General features: G+C 40.6%; 1 protein-coding gene across 16 annotated transcripts in view; it reads right to left on the reverse strand.

Moving 5' to 3' along the window:
- PTPRF (protein tyrosine phosphatase receptor type F) overlaps window positions 1-20843 on the reverse strand; it is a 1261345-nt gene that overhangs the window by 11141 nt on the left and 1229361 nt on the right. For 8 of the 16 annotated variants that reach the window (XM_073643643.1, XM_073643644.1, XM_073643642.1 and 5 more), the window contains 14 exons: window positions 18673-18942; window positions 17989-18570; window positions 17365-17498; window positions 17016-17160; window positions 12313-12618; window positions 10332-10525; window positions 9915-9941; window positions 8905-9022; window positions 7799-8377; window positions 7614-7711; window positions 6802-7055; window positions 6611-6698; window positions 4433-4639; window positions 3881-4035 (listed from right to left, as the gene is read on the reverse strand). In XM_073643643.1, coding sequence (XP_073499744.1) covers window positions 3881-4035; window positions 4433-4639; window positions 6611-6698; window positions 6802-7055; window positions 7614-7711; window positions 7799-8377; window positions 8905-9022; window positions 9915-9941; window positions 10332-10525; window positions 12313-12618; window positions 17016-17160; window positions 17365-17498; window positions 17989-18570; window positions 18673-18942 — 3157 coding nt within the window. The remainder of the gene's footprint in view (window positions 1-3880; window positions 4036-4432; window positions 4640-6610; window positions 6699-6801; window positions 7056-7613; window positions 7712-7798; window positions 8378-8904; window positions 9023-9914; window positions 9942-10331; window positions 10526-12312; window positions 12619-17015; window positions 17161-17364; window positions 17499-17988; window positions 18571-18672; window positions 18943-20843) is intronic. The other 8 variants (XM_073643641.1, XM_073643638.1, XM_073643640.1 and 5 more) reach the window with 3 other exon arrangements.

Raw genomic sequence — 20843 nt, forward strand, 5'->3', positions numbered from 1 at the left:
TATAGCCGGGAGAAAACAAAAGTGCGCCTTGCGGTATAGGCGATTTGCGCATGCGCAGGATCCGGAAGCCGAGACTGCACGTCACAGGGCACTGTGATGTGCAGGGGAGTCTGGGGGGACATTGTAATTAGCAATGTAGGCGCGGTTTTCTTCCCGTCCCCCGGCCGGCAAGAATAAAAAAAACGCACTGAATAAAAACACGTTTCACACCAACAAGACCTCTAATATGGGCCATACAGGTAGATATAGATTTACATTTCTATCACCTGTATGCCCATATTAGAGGACTGATAAGTCCCAGGGGGGTGACAGATTCCCTTTAAAGTTTACTACACTAACCAGTAAATTCTTTCATTTTTTTTTATATAAAAGATCCAGAATATTTGGTAATAACGTCTTGCCAGGCTTTATTATTATTATTATTATTATTACTATTATTATTATTGTTGAATTAGAGGAATCTATGTTTACAGACAAAGGGCTATTTTTAAGATTTAGTGATCATGGAAAGAAAAAAAAAGTTGTGTATTTCAGATCAGTGATTTAACATCTCAGATGTCCACAGTGACTATGGTCCTCAGTATATGATTGGGATTGATTATATTCACTGTAGAGGTAGTGATCTAGAAACTACAGAAAATCTTGTGTGTCTTTTTTTAACTGGTATATATATATATATTTTTTTAATGTAAGATTTGTAGTTTCGTAAAGAGAACATGCTGCTGTATGGACACAAGATAATAACACAGGAACTTCCTACCTCTCCTGCTTACTGCGTCCAGGACAAGCACAAAGAGAATAAATTACATTAATAAAGCAGATTTACAAAATGACACAAGGGGGGAGAGATTTATTGTGTGGCATATACAGGAATAAATACTAACACTTTGTAAGACGGCCTCATATTTGTATTGGCAGTTCATCATTACAGATGCACATATATGTTGTCGTCCCCCCACCCGATACACATGTAAAGTTGTCCGAACATGACAATTTTGGCCGAACATTTGTTTTGTGTTAAGGCCTCGGAAATTATGTCAGGAAAGAGGAATGTATGGCAATTTAAAAGCCCCATCCTCTTGTTCTCAGGGTAGCTAGGGCCGAGCACTCGTAAGGGAGAGTTGGGACATAGAGCGGTCCGTCAAATGAGCATTGTTGTATACGCAACTTTAGGAAAAGACTTCCGGCTGCCATTCTAGTATAAGAATAGTGCCGTAAACTGCATGCTAGAAGGGGATTCTTGGCATCATGGGACAGAATTAATCTTGGGACCATGTTTTAATAAAAATGTAATACTGTGGGCCATTCATCTGAACGTATCTGAAAGTTGCAGTTTTGTCAAAAAATGCTGCTGTTTACCGGCTATTGATGTGATATTATTCTACCTTGTTAATATTTGTTTGTGTTGCTAATTTGTACGTCTGTAGTTACAAAATCAAGGACTGGAGGGAATATATATCAAGATAGAGTAAATCATTTGTAAAATATCTTAAAGAGAATCTGTCGGTAAGATCAAATCCTCCAAATGGCACATATATGAATATGCAGGGCTTTGAAATGTAAATCCATCAACACCTTTACATGTTCTATCTGTTACTGTATTCCTAACAAATCAGCACTGTCGTTTATATGGAAATGAGGTATAACAGAGCCCTTAACAAGCCTCTTCTTCCCAGGTTATGTCCCTGTCCAGCACCAGCCTCTTTAGCTTGTCTCATGTCAAAAGAGGCAATAAGCTATCAACCAAGCTAAAGAGGCTGGGAAACAACCCTAGGCCACGGCCCCACTATCAGTATTTGGTCAGTATTCGGTCAGTATTTTTTCTCAGGAGTGGGAGCCAAAACCAGGTGAGGAACAATCAGAGAAAAGGTATAATAGAAACAAGTCACCAATTCTGCATTTATCACCCACTCCTGGTTTTGGCTCCCACTCCTGAGAAAAAATACTGACCGAATACTGACCAAATACTGATAGTGGGGCCGGGGCCTTAGGAGGTAAATGTAGTTAGGTGCTTTGTCACATGCACATCACTTAACATCTAATTTACATATGTATTAAAACACAAATTTCTCAGGAATTCATCAACAAATACATGATATAAAATTGACAGGTTTTATATTTCAAAGACTTGCATGCCCTGGGGGGGTTGTGAGCGGAGAGGGATTAATCTTACTGACAGATTCCCTTTAATGAGAATCCATCAGTCAATTGATGCTGACCAAACCACAGGTAGCATGAATCAAGGCCGGGCTGCACAACTGCAGGCGGGTATGTTTCTCATAGCTTATAGATCGCTCGGCCAGCTTCTCTCTACAGCACTGCAATTAACAGCTCTCTCCCCATGTACACCCTATGTATACACATGGGAGAGACCCTGTAAATCAACTGGAGTGGTGTGGGGTGGAGCTGGTCAGGGACGGCGCAGGACTGCTCTCTTCTCTGCCTATGTTTTCTGTCCAGTTCAAACCATCTCCTTCTCTGAAATGCTGGAGCGTTTCAGAATAAAACACATTGGGCTGCCAGACTCTGATTCATGCTGCCCATCGCAAACCTAAAGGCAGAATGAATCAACTGACAGGTTTCCCTTTAATTCGCAGTAACATTAAATATCTGGATAAATCATCCCAAAAAATCATATCCAACAAATAACAGGAGATATTCCTGATCTTGCAGGCATCATACTATACAATGAAAAGGACGTCTGATGTATAAGTGTAGAAAATTAACTTCTAAAATCTCAATGACAATGTGGGTGGTGTACTTCCCCATAACTCCTTGTGTCACAGAATTATAACATATATTTAGAAGAGGAGACTGGATTCATTGTGTTAATTTAGCAAGATTAACCTAGTGAGCGCAGTCTCCTCTTCTTAGGCTGTGTGTCCACGATGCGTTTTTTAAGTGTTTCTGCAGCGGCAGAAACGCTTAAAAAACGCTTGGTAGAAGGCCTGCCATGTTCCCCAATGATAATCCGCATCTGCTGTGCACATGCTGTGGAAATTTCCGCTGCGGATTATCATTGGGGAAAAAAATGCAGCACTACCAATTATTTTGCGGAAGTGCTGCGTTTTTGCCGCCATTGACTTGCATTGGAACGCATGGATTCCGCATCACTGCATATGTAGATGTGCATTCAATGCATTTCAATGTGCGGATGGTACCCGGGTTTGGAGAAGAGGAGACTCTCCTCCGGACCCGGGTACCATAGAACCTGTGAAAAAAAGAATAAAATAAAAAATAAATATTATATTTACCTTCTGATGGCCCCCGCTGCGCTCGTCCTCCCATGCCGGCAGATCGCGGTGGACTGAAGGACATGGCGATGCTGACGTCGGCAGGTCCTTCAGTGTAGTGCACCGCGATCTGCCCGCAGCCAGGACAGAGTGAAGCAAGACTCCGGCGGCCATCAGAAGGTAAGTATGATATTTATTTTTTACCATTCTTTCGGTCACACTATATAAATCCATGCCGTTTGCATGGATTTATATAGTGTGACCAAGTTGTCAAGCACTTTCCAAGTGATGCTAAAATCTCTTGGAAAGCGCTTGTCAACCCGCATGCGGAAATACAAGTGAAGAACGCTTCACATCCGCATGTCCCTGGCAGGAAAACGCATGTACAATCCATATGTACAATCCGCATGTACAATCCGCATGTACAATCCGCATGTACAATCCGCATGCGTTTTTTCTGCCAGGGAGATGCAGAAACGCTCAGGAAAAATCTGGAGCATTTCTGCATCGTGGGCACATAGCCTAAATATATGGTTGGAAATTGATTAGAACCTGGTTTAGTAGACATAAATGTAGTACAAACAAGACTGCAGAGGTCTACAGAGGATCATTGCTCAGCTGTGGAAGTTGAGGAGTAAGCCCCTTACCTTTTGAACAAAAGAATAGCAATAACAATAATGATGATAAGAATGACGGCAAGTACTGGACCCATCACCCAGAGCATTTCGGGTTCTTCTTGTTGTCTGGTTGAAATTACTTCCACCACAATGTCATCCGAGTATGGGCTGGCAGCATACTTCTTCTGCAATAACAATAATACAAAGCTTAAATGGTACATCAGGCTGCATCAGCCCACCAGTCGTCTTTATCTTCTGGAATATATTTTATTTAGGTTAAGAGACAGTTCTAAGGCTCTGATAATTATGGAGACATGTAGAGTACAGCAGAGTACAGGGGGCAGCCCTCACAGCATTTATAGGAATTCCCATGTCTGTAGTGCAGGATAATCCAATGATTGAGGACTGGATGAAAAACTAATGAATTTGAATATTTCTGCAGAGTAACCAAACTGCAAAAAACAAAACTTTTTGTTGGAGAAGTTTTAACATCTAAAATATCAGAACTATATACTGGTTAACCAAAGCAAAATAATTCTTATATAATTTAGGAATAGAGTACAGAGAATGCAGACAACTCACAGTGTCGCCATCTTCCAGAGCTGCAAGCACAAAGCAGGTATAGCTCAGATGTGGGTCCAAAGGCTTGTTGATAAAACCATTATATTCTTTATTGTCACCAAGAGTGAACGACTCTGGGAGCGTGTTCAGCCTGGCCGCTATATATGGCTTGTTCCTGCTCGCTTGTCTTTTTTGCCGACGAGACCCCTGATTAATGGCTTCTAGGATCTAAGATGGAGACAAAAACCTTGAGTATCACAATGTAATACCGCAAGAATGAACCCTAATGTGGAGCATTTATAATCGTCCAACCTTACAAAGCCTGGCCTTCGATTATATTGGCTGAATTATCTGTAGACCTATGGTGCTCTACTTGTTAAAAAGGGATTGCGTATAGGAGACAGATTCACAGAACAACAATATATTCAAAGGAAAACAAACAGAAGCATTTTGTTATGTACAGTCATATGAAAAAGTTTGGGCACCCCTATTAATCTTAAGCTTAATGTTTTATAAAAATTGGTGTTTTTGCAACAGCTATTTCAGTTTGATATATGTAAAAACTGTTGGACACAGTAATGTTTCTGCCTTGAAATGAGGTTTATTGTACTAACAGAAAATGTGCAATCTGTATTCAAACAAAATTTGACAGGTGCATAAGTATGGGCACCTCACCAGAAAAGTGACATTAATATTTAGTAGATCCTCCTTTTGCAAAAATAACAGCCTCTAGTCGCTTCCTGTAGCTTTTAATGAGTTCCTGGATCCTGGATGAAGGTATTTTTGACCATTCCTCTTTACAAAACAATTCCAGTTCAGTTAAGTTTGATGGTCGCCGAGCATGGACAGCCCTCTTCAAATGATCCCACAGATGTTCAATGATATTCAGGTCTGGGGACTGGGATGGCCATTCCAGAACATTGTAATTGTTCCTCTGCATGAATGCCTGAGTAGATTTGGAGCGGTGTTTTGGATCATTGTCTTGCTGAAAGATCCATCCCCTGCGTAACTTCAACTTTATCACTGATTCTTGAAAATTATTGTCAAGAATCTGCTGATACTGAGTGGAATCCATGCGTCCCTCAACTTTAACAAGATTCCCGGTGCCGGCATTGGCCACACAGCCCCAAAGCATGATGGAACCTCCACCAAATTTTACTGTGGGTAGCAAGTGTTTTTCTTGGAATGCTGTGTTTCTTTGCCACCATGCATAACGCCTTTTTGTATGACCAAACAACTCAATCTTGGTTTCATCAGTCCATAGGACCTTCTTCCAAAAAGAAATTGGCTTCTCCAAATGTGCTTTTGCATACCTCAGCCGACTCTGTTTGTGGCGTGCTTGCAGAAACGGCTTCTTTCGCATCACTCTCCCATACAGCTTCTCCTTGTGCAAAGTGCGTTGTATAGTTGACCAATGCACAGTGACACCATCTGCAGCAAGTTGATGCTGCAGCTCTCTGGAGGTGGTCTGAGGATTGTCCTTGACTGATCTCACCATTCTTCTTCTCTGCCTTTCTGAAGTTTTTCTTGGCCTGCCACTTCTGGCCTTAACAAGAACTGTCCCTGTGTTCTTCCATTTCCTTACTATGTTCCTCACAGTGGAAACTGACAGGTTAAATCTCTGAGACAGCTTTTTGTATCCTTCCCCTGAACAACTATGTTGAATAATCTTTGTTTTCAGATCATTTGACAGTTGTTTTGAGGAGCCCATGATGGCACTCTTCAGTGGAGCTTCAAACAGGAGAACAACTTGTAAGTGGCCACTTTAAGTAGCTTTTCTCATGATTGCATACACCTGGCTGTGAAGTTCAAAGCTCAATGAGGTTACAAAACCAAAAAAAGTGCTTTAGTAAGTCAGTAAAAAGTAGGTAGGAGTATTTAAAACAAGAAAATGATAAGGGTGCCCATACTTATGCACCTGTCAAATTTTGTTTGAATGCAGATTGCACATTTTCTGTTAGTACAGTAAACCTCATTTCAAGGCAGAAACATTACTGTGTCCAACAGTTATTACATATATCAAACTGAAATAGCTGTTGCAAAAACACCAATTTTTAGAAAACATTAAGCTTAAGAATAATATGGGTGCCCAAACTTTTTCATATGACTGTATGTAATTATCTTCTAAACAGCTCAACACACGACCAGATGATTAATAGATCTGAAGAAAAAGTAGGACATAAGCTACAAATATCCCACCTGTTCCAGCTCCATTTCTTCAGGACTTTGCTGTGTACCCGGGCTACTCCTAGAACTATCGAGTGGAACGACTACAATGTAATACCATCTGCCACACAAAAGTCATTTAAAATAGATTAGTGTTATCAAAAGAAACGAAACAAAGACTTTACTACTACACTACTAACTACAAAAACACCATGAGCCCATACCTCACCGGAGAAGAGGTTTGCACCTGCGGCAAAAGCAAAGTAAATTTATTGTCCTCCATATACTTGTTGGCAGATGATGGTTTGCTCTGCAGGACATCAGGGGCTGTGCGGATGGACACTCGGTGCTGCAGGCCACCAGCGCTGATGCTTCGGTGCATAAGTACAAAGGAATACTCTGTGTCTGGCTGAAGATTGCTGATCAGCTTGCGCATTGAATGACCATCGACTTCTACGTTCTGGTTGTTATATAGAATCTAAATGGGATAAGAATATACATTAATAGTTCGGTTTGGTGGACAGTAAGAAGATCCATGGAAAAACCGAGCTTATATACCACCAATAAAAAACGGCAGAAATAAATAACATTGCTGGTGTTGTCCTTCTCTTGACAGACAGTTTGTCAAAAGAGAACTAAGGACGAAGATGTGTTTGTTGTGTGTATACCATGGAATGACAATCATTTATTTAGACACTAAAGCGAACTATAGACATTTGATAACAGCTATCGCTTATGACTCCCCGAATACACATGAATGTTTGACATGACCAAGCTTTAGGTGTCTTCAACAGTGAGCGAGAAGATAGCTGTGGCCATACACCTTTGGCAGCGGCTTATCTCAAAGAACAGGCACCTATACACATAGGATTGTAAAACAATCCCTCTGGTATTAGCAGCTTTGGCCAAATGTAATTTAATGTCTATGGGGACCTTAAATATCAAACCTTATAAGTTCAAAGTAATCCAGTTCCTTGCAACCACCTGAAGATCATTACAGCAAAGTACAGGTAGCGTCCCATTTCAGAACACCAACCTTGAAAGGCACGGCTGATTTATAAGAGTCAGGAACTTCCCAGCTCAGCAAGACCGATGTTTTCATCACAGCATTCACTCTGAAGTTCTTTGCAAATACTATGAAGAGAAGGAAAACATTAATCAAGTGTTTGGGAATACATGTATTGTTTAACACTCCCGTTACTGCTCTCAGGTGAGCCTTACCTTGGTCTACAGGCATGGTGCGGGATTGTATGCTAGGACTCAGAGGCCCAAGACCTTTATTTGTCCTTGCCCTGACTTTAATATCATAGGTAGTGTCTGGTTTGAGGTTGACGAGTGTAATGTAAGTGTCTCGTGTGATGTTGATCAGATCCTGTGGGCTATTGATGTCACGGTAAACCACTGTGTAGTTTGTGATTTTTCCATTGCGTTCTGAAAGTACTGGAGGCTCCCAAGACAGTTCTGTTGTGGATGTGGTAAGTCCAACAACTTGCAAGTTTTGTGGAAAGCCACTAGGAACATCCTCAGGAGTAGATATCTCCTTCTCCGCCTCTTCTCCAAAACCAGCCCGGTTCTTGGCAGATAGTTTGAAGACATAGGTAGCACCCTTGTGGAGCTTGGTCAACGTGTAGTGATGTTCATTCTTTCCAAAGTCCATGGTGATAAACCTCTCCTCATCTGCACGTTTATACTGCAAGCGGTAACCGAGCAGTTCCCCCATCACCTCCCTAGGTGGATGCCACTGAACTAGTGCAGTGTTTTGAATTGTTGTGCTAATTCCTATGGTTGGCTTCCCGGGCACTGAAATGCACATAAATATATGATTACCAAAGAAATCTCTATAGATCAAGTACGGCAGCCATGGACCCAATAACTTGCTTCACTTGATTATCTGAATTATATCATGTATTTTTTTCCAAGTACTTCACAGCTGCAATCACAAATCTGCTGTTGTTAACATACACAATACAGTCAAGTCCTCTAATAATTTGGGTGAAACTGGGCAACCATCTATTGTGTATGAGGGGCTTGTTGACTGTCTCCAGATAGATTATTTTAGGGGCAAAGACCATCGGCTGCTGACATAGGTATCTTGGAGCAGTATATTAATCTGTCTTCATTGGAAACATATGCATGTGTCATAAAATTAAAAAAAATGGTACAACCTTAACCCCTGCACCAAGCTCATTAACACAGGAGGTTGTATTCTGTCACAGCAACCAGGCGACAGTAAGTTTTTATTTCTTATACAAAAAAACAAACAAACATAAAAGTATTGACGGAATATTAGTATGAAATACTCTTCCAGACATGTTGGCAGTACTCACAGGCTCCGGTAGTGGTGACAATTTTGGGTTTGCTCCTAGCACCATCTCCTTTTGTAGTATATGCAGCAACAGTGATAGAATAGGTAGTTTCTGGAGAAAGTCCAGTTATTAGGGCTTCCTAAATTTTGAGAAAAAAAAAATTATAAAAGAAATTAAGAAAATCTTCCTGCAGTACCAGGTTCAGACAACAGGGGGAGCTGCAGGAACATGTAACTCTTGTTTCTCAAACGATAGAAAGTTGCTCCCAGGAGATAAGTGGCACAGAGCGCTGCACAGCACTTATGTTAAAAGAGCACAAATTTCCCTGTGTTTTATAGAATAATTATCAATGAAAATCTTCCTCCGTGATCGACAATGCAGAAGTGAATATCGTAGTAAAATGTGGATTTTCCTGATGCACAAATAAAATCCTATTCTGATGTAATAGAAAAATAAGACAGAGAAAGAATTGCAATTTATACAATGATGATCATTAGGCCCCATGATTATCCACTGAGAATCACAACAAAAAAACAGAAAGAAAGAAAAGGCCGATTGCTGAAACTGATCACCCATCCTCATCAGCCCTGATGTCCCACCAGACCCTAATCTCCATGCAAGAACTGTGCCGCTATCCAAAACTGGGAAGCACAGGAAAAAGAGAAACAGATATGTCCAAAGGGTTAGAGATTGCAGAATCCCATCATTGAGCCGATGATTACAGCACAAGAGCATGGGGGCTGTCACAAAGACTGTATAGTAGATGTTAACTATGGGTATTGGAGATGTTCTGCACTCACTGGCGCTCGCCAGAAAGGTCGTAACTTTAAGACTGATCATTCCTTCCAAAAATTCTGTATATTTTTATAACCTCTCTTTTCTATTCAATTATTTGCAGCATATACAAGAGGTATAAACAAATAAAGCCATTGGCACTGCAATCTTAAATAAAGCTCTGTGACAACCCCCTGCTCTCTGCAGACACAATGCGATCACGCAGTCTGCCCACAGATGCCAAACAGTATACTCACGTAGTCCGCAGACTCCTCTGGTCTCCACTGGTAGGGACAGAGAGAAGAGGGGTAAGTGGAGTTTGCAGGAAAAGGGTCACAGGGTTACAAAAGTAGAGATGCTACAATGGAATGAGTCATGCCAGGGGAAATGTCGGCTATACACACATCTAATGTCAGTCTGGTCATCAGTATAAAGAGGATATATGGGTATTAGCTGTATAAGAGAGGGACATGCTTCACACTGCAGATCACCCTGGATGAGTGTTGCAATTTAGACTGGATTAGTTGGTTGGGGAGCAGGATGGAAAGGGTCAAACCAGTGAAGAGCCAACTTTTTATGTCCAAATCTTGACAACTTCTGGATGAAAATTATCAAGGCGTTATATGAATAACATCAATAAAAGGGAAAAAAAAGTTGTCCTTGTGCATGGTTACCTGAGCCTCTGCCAACATGACGTCCTTAATGACAGGGTTTCCCCTAGGCTCTCCACCTTCCAAGCGCACATAAGTCACCTGGTAGCCTCGTATCTGACCATTTTGCTTAGTGGGAAGAGGAGACTTCCAGGTCACTCGCACAGACGTGGAATTCACTGAGTCAACTTCAACTTTCCTTGGTGGCGCACTGGGCACTGCAGGAAGACAGAGAACCAAGTATAGATGAGTTCAGTCCTTAAGGAAGTTTACCAGATTAATTTACTTTTAGAAAATCTGATAATTGGTGAAGCCCGAGATGCTGAATTTCATATACTGAAACTTGTCTGACAGTTTGATTGCCAGGGAAACAGTGTATCAACCACAGCCTTTTCTATAGTGTGGTCAGGCAGCTTAATCTTAACAACCAGTCTGTCTCAAATTATTCAGCGCAAGGCAGAGATGTCAATCAACTGAGGGCAGAGAAGGAACCAGACAGGAATCCAAGAGCTTCAGAATCTCATACTGCTACATTAATCAAATTGTTGTAAATACAATTGGGTGAAAAATTTATTTAAGACAGTAAATGAAAATGTGAAACAGAGCAGACCACTACTACATTCTACACTATAAAGACGACACAAACTGCCCAGCAATGCTCGAGGGGAAGTGTTATCACAAGAGCAGCAACATGGTTTTAATGGATTTATTTCTGTATTTGGAAACAAACATCTCACAGATTTAGGGATGGAAAATTGCACTCCAGTTTATGGGTGTTACTAGCCTAGCATAACCAGCTGTTCTTAAAGTAGTTGTCCACCCTTAGGCAACACTTTATAAAATACTAAAATAAAAACTGCAGACAGACACTCTCCTCGCAGACCATGTGAGCACTTCAATAAGCGGCCGCTGACGTACTGCAGTTCTCAAGCTTTTTTCAGATGTCCAAAGGAAGTGTGAGAACTGCAGCCGATCAGCGGCCACCAAATGTCTGCACTGCTCATAACAATGATACGTGAGCCTTGGGATGCTTGTTTGTTTAATTTTACATTGTGTAATTTAGTATTTATGAAGGGGTTGTTCTAGTAGTGGCCAACCCCTTTAAGCCGTCTGAGAATGATTGGTCAGCTAATCCAAGAAATAATCCTATAAAATTAACCTTTCAAAATGTACATATTAATGGCTCTCTCATGCACTCCAGGTTGCATGGGACTTTAACTACATTTTTTCATACAGATCTGGAATTTCAATTCCTTCTCAGATTGGATTTGTAGCACCATCAATAAATAAAAATGTGTTTCCAAATAGAAACTAAGATCAGTCGTTTCTGTATACAATAAAGGAATATGAGCTAGTAAGCAGATATGTTGGGTAAAGTATCATTTATTTTGACATCACTTCAAACAATGCTGAAAGAGACAGCTGTTGACAGAGTTTGTAGACCAGTAGAAAATTCAGATAGTAGAAAGCTTTGGCAGTGTAGACGTGAAGAAGATGTTCTGTGATTCCCATCTCAAACCCCCCAAACCAACCCGTGTCTAAGGCCTCATTCAGACATCTGTTTTTCACATATGTGTTTTATCGCTGGTTTTCATAATAGAAAGCATACCCATTAAATTCTATGGAGTTGTTAATGTGTCTGCAATAAAAGATCACCAAGACATGTCCGTTTAACAAGTCTATGGGGCGGTGACAATCACGGGCAGTCCACAGGTTCATGTGCAGTTCCCATTTGCTATTCAGGAATAATATTGCAATGAATAGGAGAAGCTTTGCAATTTACTTATTTTTCATACGTGAAAATCACTGATGGTGCAAACTGACACACTGAGCAAACACTGATGAAGCTCTGATTCAAAACACGGATACCACTCGTTTTTTGCATATGTGAAAAATCACTGACGTTGGAATGAGGCCTCAGGAGAGATGGAAGGAGCAAGATAAAGAACAGGTGAAAGAGTGGACCCATTGTGCAGATAGGTGAGAGTAGTCCCTGGACACTTACCATCCTCATCTGTCCGCACAATGACCGCGGGGCTCTCAGGCCCAGCCCCTACGTCTGTATGAGCTCGCACCCACACTCTGTACTCTGTCCACTTCTCCAGATCCTTGATCTCCAGGCTGGAGAAGTCTGGCTGGATATTGTCCATAACATGCCGGGATGTGTCCTCCCCAGCCACTGCTTGATAGGCCAGAGAGTAGCGGGTTAATGCTCCATTGCGGCTGGACACTGGTGGAGCCACCCAACTTACCCGGATGGAGGTGGAGCTAAGGCTGGCGCACTCCACATCCTGCGGCGGTGCAGATGGTGCTGAGGATGAAAAAAAAATGCAAGCAAGGGGAGGGAGATGAACATGAAGGATGCAAAATAATATGGTCTACAATATTGTTACCAAATAGCCCTGCTCTATCCATCGTCACATCAAAAAAATAATGACCTGAATTTTATTTTTATTTTTAAGTAAATGCATGTATCTTTGGAAAAAAAAATATTTTTTGCAATTTGTTTCTTAAAAATATTGCGCCATTTGCTTTATAAAGGTTCTATGTTGCATTGTCCATTGCTGGCTGCAGAGAGGTTATAACTGTTCACTTCTGAGCTCCTCTCTGCCGATTTACAACCACATGAAAGTTGAGCTGAGAGGAGCTCAGGAGAAAATAAAGATAAAAGAGTTATAATCTCTCCTGTCAGCACAAGCTCACTGACCGTCTCTCTCTGCAGCCATTACACAGTGCAATTCAGGCGCCATAAAAGGCAAAACGATGCAACATTTTTAATGGAACCCAATTGCAAAAATGTTTTTATAAATAAACACACACACACCGTGTAGCCCACCTCCCACCTATTCCCAAGTCTGTCCACATCTTTCAAGGCTCTCTTTACATGTAGAGTTGTCATCTTTAATAGATCGATCTAAAAAAAAAATTGTATCAGCTTTTTAGTTTTTTCAGTTTTACCCTTTTGCTTTTTCCTCTACTACTTTTAAGAGCCTACTACTTTTTTTCTGTTAACAGCAGTAGAAGTGCTTGTTTTTATGTGGGATGAGTTGTAGGTTAAATTGACACCATCGAGGTTAACATAATGTATTGAAAAATGGGGAAAAAATTCAAAAAAATTCCAAATGGGGTGGAAAGGTGACAACCCCCCACCACCACTCCCCTGCAAATCTGATATTGTTTTTGGGGTTTTGTTTTACGACGTTTAGTGTATGGTAAAAAATCACCCGACAATATGATTCTCCAGGTCAGTACAGTTACGACGATACCAAACTTTTAGTTTATTTTATATTTTACTGGTTAAAAAATAAACATTCTGTACTTTGTAAAAATAACAACATGTTTTTGTTGCCATTTTCTGTAAAACTTTTATTTTTTTGTCAAGTGTTTTTTTTTGCACCCTGGGTTGTAGTTTTAATTCATACCATTTTGTGAAGCGGTGGGAACCGGCAAACAAGTCATTCAAATGTCGCTGCATTTACATGATTAAACAGGTAGCGCCGGTCACTGTTGTTATAGGCATATGTTGGCTTTGCAAGACAGTTCTCCATATACCTTGAACGCAAACTTTGACGTAAATGTACGTCACAGGTTGTCAAGGGGTTATTAAAAATAGACCTGTTTTTACTAGAGGGGTCTCTGAACACCTACAATGTTCTGGGCATGCTCAGTGCTAAAAAAAAAGATCCATTAATGAATGACGTATCAGTTATGATTTGTTTCCCATAGATTTCAACGTAAAAAAAAAAAAAAAACATCCAGAAAAAAGGCAAACGGAAGAAATTTTATGAAACGTCAGCTTCCATTCAAGTAAATTGGAACTTTTTGGAACTTTTTTTTTTTTTTTTTCATTTTTATGATCCTAAAACAGATCCAAAAGCAGAGCTAACTATTGGATATGTGATCAGAGCCCAAGTACAATTTTACAATTCATCTTTCTGATGTACGATCAAGTTATAGCTGTTCATGGATGTATTCAGAGTGGAAGTAAATACAACAGACACCCTGACATTGTAATAAAAAAATGCAGCAGAAAATGTGAAAATCACTACATAATGGAAAAGAATATTGCTTGTGTTATAACTAGTTCAGGTATCTGTTGGATAACTGGGGAACATCCCACTTAGAATCTATTGGATTACGGATTATTGCTGTGGAATCTATTGATGCTATTTGGTAACAGAACAGATAAATGAAAAGCAAAACATAAACTAATGCAGTAAACGTGGCAGGAAGGGCATTAACATGATATGGAAAAAAAGAAATAAAATTTGCAATACAAAAGCTTCCTTCATGCAGGTTTTCTGGGAACAAAATTTACTGGAGATTCACCCAATTCTTAATTGCTATAGTGTAGAGCATGCTCACTAAAATCTTGTAAAAACTTTGCTCCTGATCTGGCATTGGCTGCTCATCAACGTTAGAATATTCAAACACTTTTCCCATATATTCGGCTGGGAGTCATGTGTATAACATACAAGCAGTGGTGGAAAGGCTCGATATACCTATGTGATTTGGTTTCTTCACTTATACTCCAAAACTGTATCACTTCTTATAAAAGTGTAAGTAATAGTAAAATCTGCTACATTTTGAAGCCTGGTAATAATATACTAGTGTTATATGTCACTAATGGTTCTGCACAGTGTTTATACATATGCTACTACTCCCTGGCGTCATTTCCTTATGTTACCTTCTTTCAGGATACTTCTGTCCTTTCTCACTACACTCCCTTTCCAGTAGGTATACAGTGCTGGCCAAAAATATTGGCACCCCTGCAATTCTGTCAGATAATACTCAGTTTCCTCCTGAAAATGATTGCAATCACAAATTCTTTGGTATTATTATCTTCATTTAATTTGCTTGCAAGGAAAAAACACAAAAGAGAATGAAGCAAAAATCAAATCATTGATCATTTCACACAAAACTCCAAAAATGGGCCAGACAAAAGTATTGGCACCCTCAGCCTAATACTTGGCTGCACAACCTTTAGCCAAAATACCAGCGAACAACCTCTTCCGGTAACCATCAATGAGTTTCTTACAATGCTCTGCTGGAATTGTAGACCATTCTTCTTTGGCAAACTGCTCCAGGTCCCTGATATTTGAAGGGTGCCTTCTCCAAACTGCCATTTTGAGATCTCTCCACAGGTGTTCTATGGGATTCAGGTCTGGACTCATTGCTGGCCACCTTACAAGTCTCCAGTGCTTTCTCTCAAACCATTTTATAGTGCTTTTGGAAGTGTGTTTTGGGTCATTGTCCTGCTGGAAGACCCATGACCTCTGAGGGAGACCCAGCTTTCTCACACTGGGCCCTACATTATGCTGCAAAATTTGTTGGTAGTCTTCAGACTTCATAATGCCATGCACACGGTCAAGCATTCCAGTGCCAGAGGCAGCAAAGCAACCCCAAAACATCAGGGAACCTCCGCCATGTTTGACTGTAGGGACCGTGTTCTTTTCTTTGAATGCCTCTTTTTTTTCCTGTACACTCTATGTTGATGCTTTTTCCCATCTACTTTTGTCTCATCTGACCAGAGAACATTCTTCCAAAACGTTTTAGGCTTTCTCAGGTAAGTTTTGGCAAACTCCAGCCTGGCTTTTTTATGTCTCGGGGTAAGAAGTGGGGTCTTCCTGGGTATCCTACCATACAGTCCCTTTTCATTCAGACGTCGACAGATAGTACAGGTTGACACTGTTGTACCCTCGGACTGCAGGGCAGCTTGAACTTGTTTGGATGTTAGTCGAGGTTCTTTATCCACCATCCGCACAATCTTGCGTTGAAATCTCTCAATTTTTCTTTTCCGTCCACATCTAGGGAGGTTAGCCACAGTGCCATGGGCTTTAAACTTCTTGATGACACTGCGCACGGAAGACACAGGAACATTCAGGTCTTTGGAGATGGACTTGTAGCCTTGAGATTGCTCATGCTTCCTCACAATTTGGTTTCTCAAGTCCTCAGACAGTTCTTTGGTCTTCTTTCTTTTCTCCATGCTCAATGTGGTACACACAAAGACACAGGACAGAGGTTAGGTCAACTTTAATCCATGTTAACTGGCTGCAAGTGTGATTTAGTTATTGCCAACACCTGTTAGGTGCCACAGGTAAGTTACAGGTGCTGTTAATTACACGAATTAGAGAAGCATCACATGATTTTTGAAAGGGTGCCAATACTTTTGTCCACCCCCTTTTTTAGGTTTGGTGTGGAATTATATCCAATTTGGCTTTAGGACAATTCTTTTTGTGTTTTTTTCATTGAAGACAAATTAAATGAAGATAATAATACCAAAGAATTTGTGACTGCAATAATTTTCAGGAAGAAACTGAGTATTATCTGACAGAATTGCAGGGGTGCCAATACTTTTGGCCAGCACTGTACACAATTCAGGAGCAGACGTGTGGCCGGGCTTCAGCAGCCAGTGTACAACCAGGGATGAGTCCATTCCCTCCTATAACTATTTTTGCACTTAATAGATAGGAGGGTGATTGATATATGACCCATGTACAACAAACCCCTGAATTATTGTGACATGCTTACTGAACTGGGATGGGAAGAGCTGATATAATATTACATTTGCGTCATGCAGAAGCAGCAACTTACCTTGATGTCGCCATCACTGGGAACATCCAGAGACTTGCCATGTAGGCATATACCCGCACAGACATATACTGGTCTATATCAATCATACAGTCTACACTGCTATCAGACACTTACTGGACTGTGCGGTCCTTGCCTGGATCACTGGTGTGTAAACCCCGAGCCCCATAGAAGAGCTAGCGGCCAGCTGGAAATTATATAGGGTATCCGGCTTCAGACCCTCAACAGCGTAAAATGATGATGGGGCGAACGTTACTTTTTGCTGAAATATGAAATACCATAATAATCAAACATTAGCAGTAACAGTACAAGAAGATGACATGTTGTCGGCTACATTATAATTGGTCTTTGTACTATGCAAAAAAAAAAAAAGTTCTATTCTAACATGATGGGGATATAATACTATATGGCTGTATCATACTGAACATACTTGGTATTCTGTTCTGTATTATCGTGTGTCACTTACTTGTGCACCGTCCTCCCCTTCCCAGTACAGAAGTTCATATGAGACGATGCGTTCTTGCTGGATAAAGCGCCAGGTCAGCATAATTCTTGTGTCAGACTCAGCTTCTGCCTGGAAATTAATTGGCTGTGCTGGAACTGTAATAAAAATGGAACAAATAAAAACAAAAAGATTTAAATGTCTGTAAAAGACTTGTTGGTATATCCCTATGACACACCAAAGAACGTGACATAAAGAAAAAGTGGGAAAAGTCTCCAATAAAAAATAATTCTCACTTTATTTGTGCAAAATATTAAAGTATATAAAAGTGCATGATAGTGGAGATGCAATCTCGACGTGTTTCTGGCTGACGTCCTTAGTCAGTCAAACTAAGGACGTCAGCCAGAAAAGCATCTCCGCTATCACGGACTTTTATATACTTTAATATTTTGCACAAATAAAGTGAGAATTATTTTTTATTGGAGACTTTTCCCACTTTTTCTTTATGTATACTGGCCAAGAGTCACGGCATTGTGGGTCTGAGCCCAGAAGATATGAGCAGCAGGATGGATTAAATGCATGGTGAGGCATATATTGTTTTTTTGTTTCAAAAGAATGTGACCTTTATATTCTTTATTAAACACTCACCTCCCTGCTGTGTCTTGACTTGGACCATATCTGACGGTGGCCCATCTCCCACTGATGTGAATGCCAGCACACGGATACTGTAAGTGATCCCGGTTGTTAGTCCTGCAATAGTTGTCAAAAGACTGTCCACTACGTTGTGCTTTTGCCACATGTTAAAAGGTAAATGTGGGTCTGATGTGTAATACACTCTGAACCCTCTTATTTGTCCATTGGCTTCTTCGGGAGGATCCCACTGAACTATCATAGTACTAGCACTGAGCATTCGAGCCTGGACTCGCAGAGGAGGACCTGAAGGAGCCTGTTCTCCTGTCTGAGCTTCTACCACTTCACTTGGAGGTCCACGACCAATGTTGTTTACTGCAATGACGCGAAACTCATACTCGGAATAAGGGCTGAGCCCACCAATACTGTAGCGAGTTGTAGCAACACCATCAACCTCCTGAAAAGACCCTTCCAATGCTTTAGGTTTATACTGGATTACATAATAGGAAAGTGGCTCTGGGTTTCCAGAATCCCATGTCAAGGTGACACTAGTGGCTGTCGTCTCAGTTACCGTGACAGCTGCTGGCGGCTTTGGCAATGCTGCAAGAATTAAAAAAAATAATAAAAAAATACATAAATGTAAAGTATTGCTCTAATTGTCATCCTACAAGTCAATCCTCACATACGTCAACACAAGCTTACCTTTCACAGTAATCTGTGCAACAGCCTCAATCATGCCCAGAGAGGAAATGGCTACACAAGTGTAATTGGCAGATTCTCGAATATTGGTCAGCTCAAGAACATTACGTCCTACAGGCATATCATCCTCTTTGGTAAGTTCTTCTAAACCAGCCATCCACTTTACATAAGGCATGGGAGCACCGACTGCAACACAGGTTAAGTTCACACTGCCTCCTGGCATGACTTCATGGCTACTGGGTGGAATAGAAAACCGTGGGGCCACTCGCCGGACTGCAATAAGCCAAAAAAATTATGGATCAGAAAGTAACAATGGAAGGTTATGAAGAGGTCCTCTACCTTAATATTGATCCTTTGCAGCAAAGAAAAGAAAACACACAGGGACAATCACACAAAGCACTTAATCTGATGCAAAATATACATAATTTCAATAGGAGTACATATGCTCTCTAGTTGGCTTTCATTTTGTCCAAGTGGAGAAAAGAAAAATGTAGAGCCTAGATTAAAAAGGAGGCTATTGGTGGAATACAATATTCATTAATAGTAGGAATACCTGAGATCCATGTGAGGAGCTCAATAATATATTAATATATACAAAAAATTTAAATTTGACAAAATGGTTTCATGGGTGTCATATAATAACTCTCAGCTATCCAAAAATCATATATGATATAATTTGTCTTTTAGTAATAAATAAAATCTGAGGTGAGCTGAGAACATTGACTTTACTATCACTTTATGGCACAGAACTGTATCACACATTTAATTATTGAAGGCATCGACCCATGAAAACACAGTCTCGAGTGTTGAATATAAAAGACGCCCTGACAACGTCCAGCCTACACCCCCAGCTGTAATAACTGTAAAGAAAGTTAGGCTTCAGGACCTGACACAAATCCCCTTGATCTATAGAGATACAAGAGCAGATAAGCAGGGCTTCCACCAGCCCTTCTCTGGATGAGGCCGATGAAGATGACAATGGTTATAGCGGGATGGTGTTTCCTCGTTTCCTTTGTGGACGTCTTCGCAGTTGGTGGCTTTTGTAGCCACTGTGACCAAAGTTGACAGAATTAAAGGAGTTGTCCAGCCGCTTCACTGTGGCAGGGCAGGTAATGACAACAGATGGAGGACATTCAGAGAGCATGCTTCAGGCAGGAAAGTAGAGGACACAGAAATGCAGAAGGTAGAATCCATACTATTCAAAGGGGATGAACCATGCTCTGGTAATATTAGGAAAGGTATTTAGGCATGCAGTATGGAAAAACACAAGTCTGAGGTTTATTGTGCAGGTACAATGTTGTCTGAAAGTAATCTGTGATCAACTGACTCCATGTTACCTACACACATTAGACTGAAATAGGTTATTGGTTGATCAGCCACCATTGAACGAATGATCCTCTAGTGAATGACTGTTAATGTTGATGCAACCATCCATATGTTAGACCATACTGGCCATAACAGTCATTCAAACTGGTCATCCATGCTTAATGACAAAAGGAAAAACTATGAACAATCTTTCTGGGAGCATCCTTTCAAAGAAAGATCATTTACGGACGAAAAACCTTAATAAAATATTTGTCCAACTATCGCCTCAAAAATTGAAAACATCCAGAAAAAGTGTGTGATCTATCGGCTAAAACGATTCTGTGAGATTTCACCCTACCAACATTAATTTTAGTTGAAATCATCCATTTTCATCAACATTAGTATAATCGTTTTGAGTACCTTATTAGTGCCTAAGAATCAAAATCCCTCCATTTATGTAGCCGTTCTTTAACGTTTCACCCATGTCTGGCATCCTCTACATTACTAATTCTTGAAGGTTGTCTTTGACTTGTTCCAGACTGCTTTTATGGTAAAATACTTGCATATAATTATGCCATCTAACAAATGCTGAGTCGGAACAGCAAGGAGCTGTGGGGCAAAAGACCTACACTCTGCAGTAAGGTGATCGAGCACTTAAAGTCCCTCTGGTGACCACAATTTCCCTCATTGTGAAAGGGTTAGACAAGTACAGTGCAGAGGAACAGCAGGAGTAAGACTCAGGTCTATTTAATAATTCAACAGGCATTAGAGTGCAGTTACAGCCTGTGGTGCTCAGAAGACGGGATGCATTTCCCAATCCCATGATCAGCGATGTCCAACTCGCAAGGCGGATCTCACGTTGCGCTCTT

Source organism: Phyllobates terribilis, unplaced genomic scaffold, assembly GCF_046119375.1.
Source record: "Phyllobates terribilis strain yellow unplaced genomic scaffold, ASM4611937v1 Scaffold_8__6_contigs__length_399053987, whole genome shotgun sequence".
Classification (NCBI taxonomy): Eukaryota; Metazoa; Chordata; class Amphibia; order Anura; family Dendrobatidae; genus Phyllobates; species Phyllobates terribilis.